The 6,694-nt window shown below is 44.0% G+C and overlaps 1 protein-coding gene across 2 annotated transcripts; it reads right to left on the reverse strand.

Annotated features, from left to right (window-relative positions):
* Nucleotides 1–1,562: 1,562 nt before the first annotated feature.
* Nucleotides 1,563–6,490, reverse strand: LOC119170661 (COMM domain-containing protein 7). Of its 2 annotated transcripts, none has more exons than XM_037421899.2 (3): nt 6,218–6,490; nt 3,857–4,027; nt 1,563–1,846 (listed from the first exon to the last, which is right to left on the reverse strand). In XM_037421899.2, the coding sequence occupies exons 1-3, from the start codon at nt 6,374–6,376 to the stop codon at nt 1,640–1,642; spliced, it is 537 nt and encodes a 178-aa protein (XP_037277796.2). In that variant the 5' UTR covers nt 6,377–6,490; the 3' UTR covers nt 1,563–1,639. The 2 variants fall into 2 exon arrangements, with proteins under 2 accessions (XP_037277796.2, XP_037277787.2); XM_037421890.2 differs by having other exon boundaries at nt 1,563–1,849; nt 6,218–6,485.
* Nucleotides 6,491–6,694: the final 204 nt, after the last annotated feature.

Here is a 6,694-nt window from a genome sequence, read left to right on the forward strand (position 1 = left end):
CTCAATTAAGTACCAGATGCTCAGGCATTACCCCTTGGAGGCGTCTAGACCACGATCGCCCTTCGACAAAGGATAGGTGGTTGGCCCGAGCGGCGAGATGACAGACTCGTTTCACCCCGCTCGCTGGAAGCAAGATTCGCCGGAGGAGGCAGCATCGCCAGGACCATACACGTGTTTGGTTTGTGTACGTGCGTTAGTTGGGAGCGGTGCGCTATAATGACCCTCATGTGTGCTATGGGACCTTTTATTGGACAGTGCAGTATGAACATATTCCCCGATCTAGGGAAATGAGACAGTTAAAAAAAAGCGCTCACGTGCTGCTGTATGTTTGTTCAATGGAAAGCCTTTCAATGTAGAGCTTCGGGCCAGAGAGCTCTTGCCATCTAAATATTGTAAATAAACCCTTCCCACTAAGTTCAACCTCCTCCTACCTTGGCATCTTTATCCCGGATCTCCGGTGCCTGCAAACCCCGGTCGCAACAATTGATAAATAGAAATGCATAAAGTAGCTGCAGTAGGCAGAAAAATGTTTTGCATTTAATACTTACTATCAAAGCTCTGAGGTGTTCTAATTTTTATATTAATGAGAACTAATAGAAAATAATGCAAAGGAAAGTTTAGTGAATGTTATCAGAAGTAATTATAAGTAATGTAATATATTATTAAAAGTAATGTAATGAAATTGTAAACATGTAACGGGCAAAAAAAAGTGTTCCACACTCCCCACAACGGCAACAGGCGGCGCTGACTGAAGGATGACCGCCACTATGACTCGGTGGTAGAGCATCTTATGTGTTATTCGAAGGTCTCAGGTTTGGATCCTGTCAGTAGCAAATAATATTTTAGTCCTCTTTTTTTCTGTTCATTTACATTACACTTACTTGAAGTGACAGCCCTTATACTGTTCCTGCCATTATTGTCTGTTAGTTCTCATTAATACTGTGTCTAACAAAGTAAACAAGAAAAAGAGTTTGCCTTTTTTCAGTTTTTTGTAGTAATATTGTAAATACCCTGACAATTCCAGGTGCTCCCAATAGAGGGCAGGCAAGACTGTGTGTTCTTCTGCAATGTATTTTTGTACCAATTAAAATTGCACACAAGGAACACTGCAAAACAGTAAGCAGGACGAATGATTACTATTTATGTACTTGAATCACTTTGGAATACAGCAGGTACACATCGGTACAATGATCTTCAGCGCAAGGCCTCCAAAGTCAGTTTGGCTTGCTCCATCTCGTGGCACAGAGAGTAGAATTGAGCGAGGTTCATTTCGACGTGCACGTTCTGTCCGTTCGCCAGTGCTAAACGAAGCTGCACAAAGCTGCCTCGCGGCTCCTGCGATGAGCTGGCCACAGTGACCCCTGAGCGATGAGCTGGCCAATACTGTGTCTAACAAAGTAAACAAGAAAAAGAGTTTGCCTTTTTTTCAGTTTTTTGTAGTAATATTGTAAATACCCTGACAATTCCAGGTGCTCCCAATAGAGGGCAGGCAAGACTGTGTGTTCTTCTGCAATGTATTTTTGTACCAATTAAAATTGCACACAAGGAACACTGCAAAACAGTAAGCAGGACGAATGATTACTATTTATGTACTTGAATCACTTTGGAATACAGCAGGTACACATCGGTACAATGATGTTCAGCGCAAGGCCTCCAAAGTCAGTTTGGCTTGCTCCATCTCGTGGCACAGAGAGTAGAATTGAGCGAGGTTCATTTCGACGTGCACGTCCTGTCCGTTCGCCAGTGCTAAACGAAGCTGCACAAAGCTGCCTCGCGGCTCCTGCGATGAGCTGGCCACAGTGACCCCGAAACGCCACTCCACATCCCGTAGCTGCCAGGGCCGCACCTGCTGTGATAGCAATTTTGTTTTTAGGCGAGCTTTCTCGCAAACTGCCAAGCAGAGTTTGATATAGGCATGGAGGAAGTAAAATAAACACTGAGAGCATTACGTCACACCAATGAAGCCAAGTAAAGACCACCATGTCGGCCCAACACGTGACCAATACATGAGAGCGCGCGGTAGGTTTTAATAACCTCTGTGGTGGTACTCTTTTTTTTGAAACCTCCTGCGTGAATTAGCCGGTATGTGCATTTCGAACAACATCTACCGGGCGCCACACAATGTTGCTTGGGTCGCATTGCTTGCGTGATCTTGATGCGAAACATCGCTTGTTGGGCTGACACTGCTGGCTAGAAAATAGGTTGGCTTGCAAAGGCTGGCTGCATGATTTCATGCTCCCTCTCTTCTCTTTCTTCCTCCATGAACATAGGCAAGCACCAATTACAGTTTTTGTCTAAGACTTTGAAATGACAAATCACTTCGAACCAGTGCACCTCCGATTTTTACAATCCTAAAAAATTCTGGCGTAAAATCTATACAGTCTTCACCGATTGAAATGCGACCACTTGGGGCTGCGTTATGTACCTACTTTCTTTTCCCCACCTTCTTTTCATGTCATACGAACGTAACCTTGGATTTCCTTATGGCTTCGTGCTACAAATGGGTGGTTGTCTTCTTTTTTTTTCATAACCTCTAAAAATTTACACCAGAGCCTACCTATTATTTAGCAAGTAATCATCTCAAGTAGTGACGCATACCAGTCGTTACATTTAAAGTATTGCTACAGTATCGAAATCTATGAGGAGTGTATATATAATAATGACCTCCAGTTCCTGCACAGAAAAAAATATTTCCCAGCAACTGTTCGGCATTTACAGGGTTATGTTCAAGGGGTTCTGTTCAAGGGATTATGGACCACTTGTTGAGAAGGGTTGCTGCTGGGCGTACTTCAAAAGGCGCTACAATTCAAGAGATGGTAGCAAAAGTAGCCTGGTTATTATTTATTATTGTCAAATAGAAGAGGAGCAGTATTATGAGTGAAGTACTTAGTATTGATGAATAAATAAAGTCATTTTGAATATGTGAAATGAGAAGTTTAAAGGTAGCCAAAAATTAGCCATGGTGTCTACTGGAAATTTTTTCGCCAAACAAGCTGAAAAGCAGCCATTTTTTTGCAATGTAGCCAGTTCCCAACGACCACCACCCTGTTCCACCATGGTGAAAACACACATCCTTTGAATACCAGACACTGCTATGAACATTTCTTCCAATTATTGTAGTAGTGTGCTGCGAAGAGCTTAGAAGTGTATTGCTAAGCGTCCTCTTTTCATACAGAGGCCCGTGCTCACCTTCTTGAAAGCTGTGGGCGAGCGCTATTACTTTGAATAGAGGTCGATGTCAAATCGGTCATAAATGAAGCGCGCCATTTGGATCTAGCACACTTTTTACCACGGGGTGCCAGTACATGCCGGCGCAACGCTTTGCTGTCTGCTGACAGTACACAGCCGCACTCAAACACAAAACTAATGAGAGAATCATAGGATTTAATCACGCGTGCTTAACGTCAAGGCTTCCGCCGACGCGACTGCTCTCTTCCATGTTGGCCCTCTTGGAAAAATGCCCCACCACACGTACATCTTGCAGCGTGTCAGCACGGGAATTTATGACGCAGTGCCACGCCAAAAAGGCACCAACCGACGTGCTGCAACTCGTACGTGTGGTCTCCCAGCACGCTGGTCTACACGAACTAGAATAGAAAGCGTCCTAACAGTGTGTCAAACTTGCTAAACTTCTGCAACTCCATTCGTTCCAGACAGATGCAACAAATAGTTGCGTTAATAGATTCCCGAGGGGACACATACCAATACTTAAATTGTTCGATTATGCTTGGCGAAACTCCTTTATTCTCAGCTGAGCTCACTCTTAGAGTGACACTGTATTAGTGCAGCAGGGTCTTGTGTTCAGTGCAACAATAGAAACTTAACAAGCCTTAAAAAAGCAACGCAGAAGTATCACCTGCGGCCGAGCAGCACAAGATGGGAACCAGCGATCAGCCAGGGCTGCAGCACGTGCACTGTCCAAGCCGAGAGACTCCAGGCTCTGGCGTAGCTTCGGAGCATCCAAGCCACGTCGTGATGCCTCGGACAACAGGAGGGTCAGTGTCTCACTGCCAGGCTTACTGCTTCCCTGCAATGTTCAGTGCACATGATATTACTAGCTTACTGTTGTAGCCTTACAGGTCACTTTTTCCCTAAACCGGTAAGAACAAGCCAAAGTGAGGAAATTATCTTTCTTTCAAATACACAAAGAAACCAACAATAGAGCCCAATAAATTGTAGAAAAACCTGCCTGCTATATTTATCAAAGTTTGTAAATTATGAGAAATGGTAAGGAAAGTTGGATACACGATAACCTACTCCTAGAGCAACCCATAACTACATATCAATAATGGATGCGATACTTCACCATTTTAACTGCAGCACTCTTACATCTACCTTCAAGAGCTTTCTGACAGCAGTAACACACTACAAGAGCCCTAATAACAAAACTTCAACCTATGCGTACATTACGCGACACACTGCATCATTACGTACACGACGTCGACACAGACATTAGGCAGGGTGTAATAAAAAATGGCAAATGGCTTCCGAAGACTACGAATGTTAAACTCGAACAACTGCTTTCCTTCGCATCTTCAGGAAAGCCTGAGACCAAAGGGAGGCCATTGTGAGAAGCAGTTCATCCGATCATTTTACTTTTATTTTTTGCATCCATTGAGAAGCATGTTGTCCTTTGTACTCGACCAAGGAAGAAGAGGGGGCTACGATCAACATTTGCCACCCCCTTTCCCCTCACTATGATACCCTGGGCACGCATTTCCTTTTAACCGAATCGAGGTCTTATCATTGTATGAAAAAGCTGTACGGACTTAAGTCTTATATACGTTATTAGAAATCACGTAATTTCAGACATTTGTTATCGATTATAGGCCCCGACGTTGCAATTGAGAGCACTAGGGCATGCAGAATATTCGGCCACTGTGTAGTTCAATCGGCTGACGTTCTTCACGTGATGCCATTTCTTTCTAAGCAGCGATTCCTGCAATGGCCGCATCTTAGCCTAAAGTTCGCCACAAACTTTCTCCTCTGGCATAAGGCAGCCGTCGAATTTTTCACTCGGGTGTGCCAGTTTCAATATTGTGGCTAATCAATAATGAACATATGAAATTACGTGCAATTGCATAAGACCAATGATTAATTCCAGCGTGCTTACTTGAGGTTAAAAAACACTGCACGTGCATCAATTGTGTGTCATATAAATCATGCCGTACATGACAGGCACAATTTTAATCTCACTGCCATTCATAGTCGCTATGCAGTCATGCCATATACCGTAACAATTCTGATATATGAATTTAACGAAACAGCCACCAATGTACTGTGACCATAGTATGTATAATGTCATGTATAATGCCATACATGACACTCAAGTGATGACTTTTATGCTAGAACTTGTCATGTATGTTCAGCCATAAGCCGATGTCATACCATGGCAATATGAAGCGAGCGATAGATAGATAGATAACCTCTATATCGCTGAAGTTTGCATACAAATGCTTCACGATAGCGAACACGACCTGTTAATAGACTAGCTCATAGCGCCAGCTCGCAATGTAAACCGCTCAATAATTTTTACTGGTAGATAATTTGCATAATGATATTTACTACACGTACCTTATGTAGCCCAATTCTCAAAACTAGTTTTTGCACGCGAGTTCTAATGTCAAGAAGTTACCCAGCTTTGATGAAATTGCGAACACAAGCGATATTCAATTGCGGAATGAATGCATTCCGATGTGTAATTTCACCGCCGTGAAACAGCCTCGCACCAAAGTGATCGTAGAGGCAGCCGCAACTAATCGTGTAAAACTTGTTGTTTATTGTTGCAACGTTTTTCTGGAAAACTGGAGGTATCGTGCAACGCCAAGGGGAAAACATTGAAGAATGCAGGCATCGGACCACGAAGCACATAATGTAGCGCCTTCTATGACGTTCAACGGTACGTCTAGCTGAAAAGCTCCTTCAACATGCCATAGATGGCGCCACCATTCTGCGCATAGGAAAATCATCGCAAATTGTTGAGGCTACACTCTAACAGCACAGTTTAAACTACGAAGTACATCTTGCTTTTTTCATGAGTGGTTAATCGCATGAACACACACACAGCACCAAGCAAACCCTGTCCAAGCGAGGACAGGTACCATATCCTAGTCTAACGGTGCTCACTCGAACACGCTGTGCACATTAGGAAACAAGATGCACTATGAACTACACATTTCAGTGTTTTCGTATAAGACAGATCTTGCACGGCACTTACGTCGCCACCCAACGAAGAAGCTGACGCCGTGGACGAGCGGCAGGCGGTGTCTACAAGTTGGGAGAACTGTTCGGCGCTTAATGCATTGACAGCCTGTATGTCTGCAAGCACTGCGCTGCTGGGCTTGCCACCCAAAAGCTTTTCGTCTTCGGCTTTCATGGCTAAACACGGCACACAATTTTGTGATCTTGACACTCGTTTTAACACAGCCGGCTGACGCACACTCCCCCACTTAATTATATTCACCCACTTAGAAGAAGAAGACCTGTCCTTTACCGCTCTGCGGGCCACCGCGCTGGCCGACCGAGCACCAGGTGGCGCGTCATTCACAATAAGCACATGAACTTCAGTAGGCAAGACATTTTAGACGAATTCGAAAGTGAGCTTGCTAGCGCGTAACGCATCGTCTTTGCAAACAGCATACATTTATCTACGGACAGTCCTCTCAATGCTCGTTTTCACATTCCATATTTAAAC

This window comes from Rhipicephalus microplus, chromosome 3, assembly GCF_043290135.1.
Source record: "Rhipicephalus microplus isolate Deutch F79 chromosome 3, USDA_Rmic, whole genome shotgun sequence".
NCBI lineage: Eukaryota > Metazoa > Arthropoda > Arachnida > Ixodida > Ixodidae > Rhipicephalus > Rhipicephalus microplus.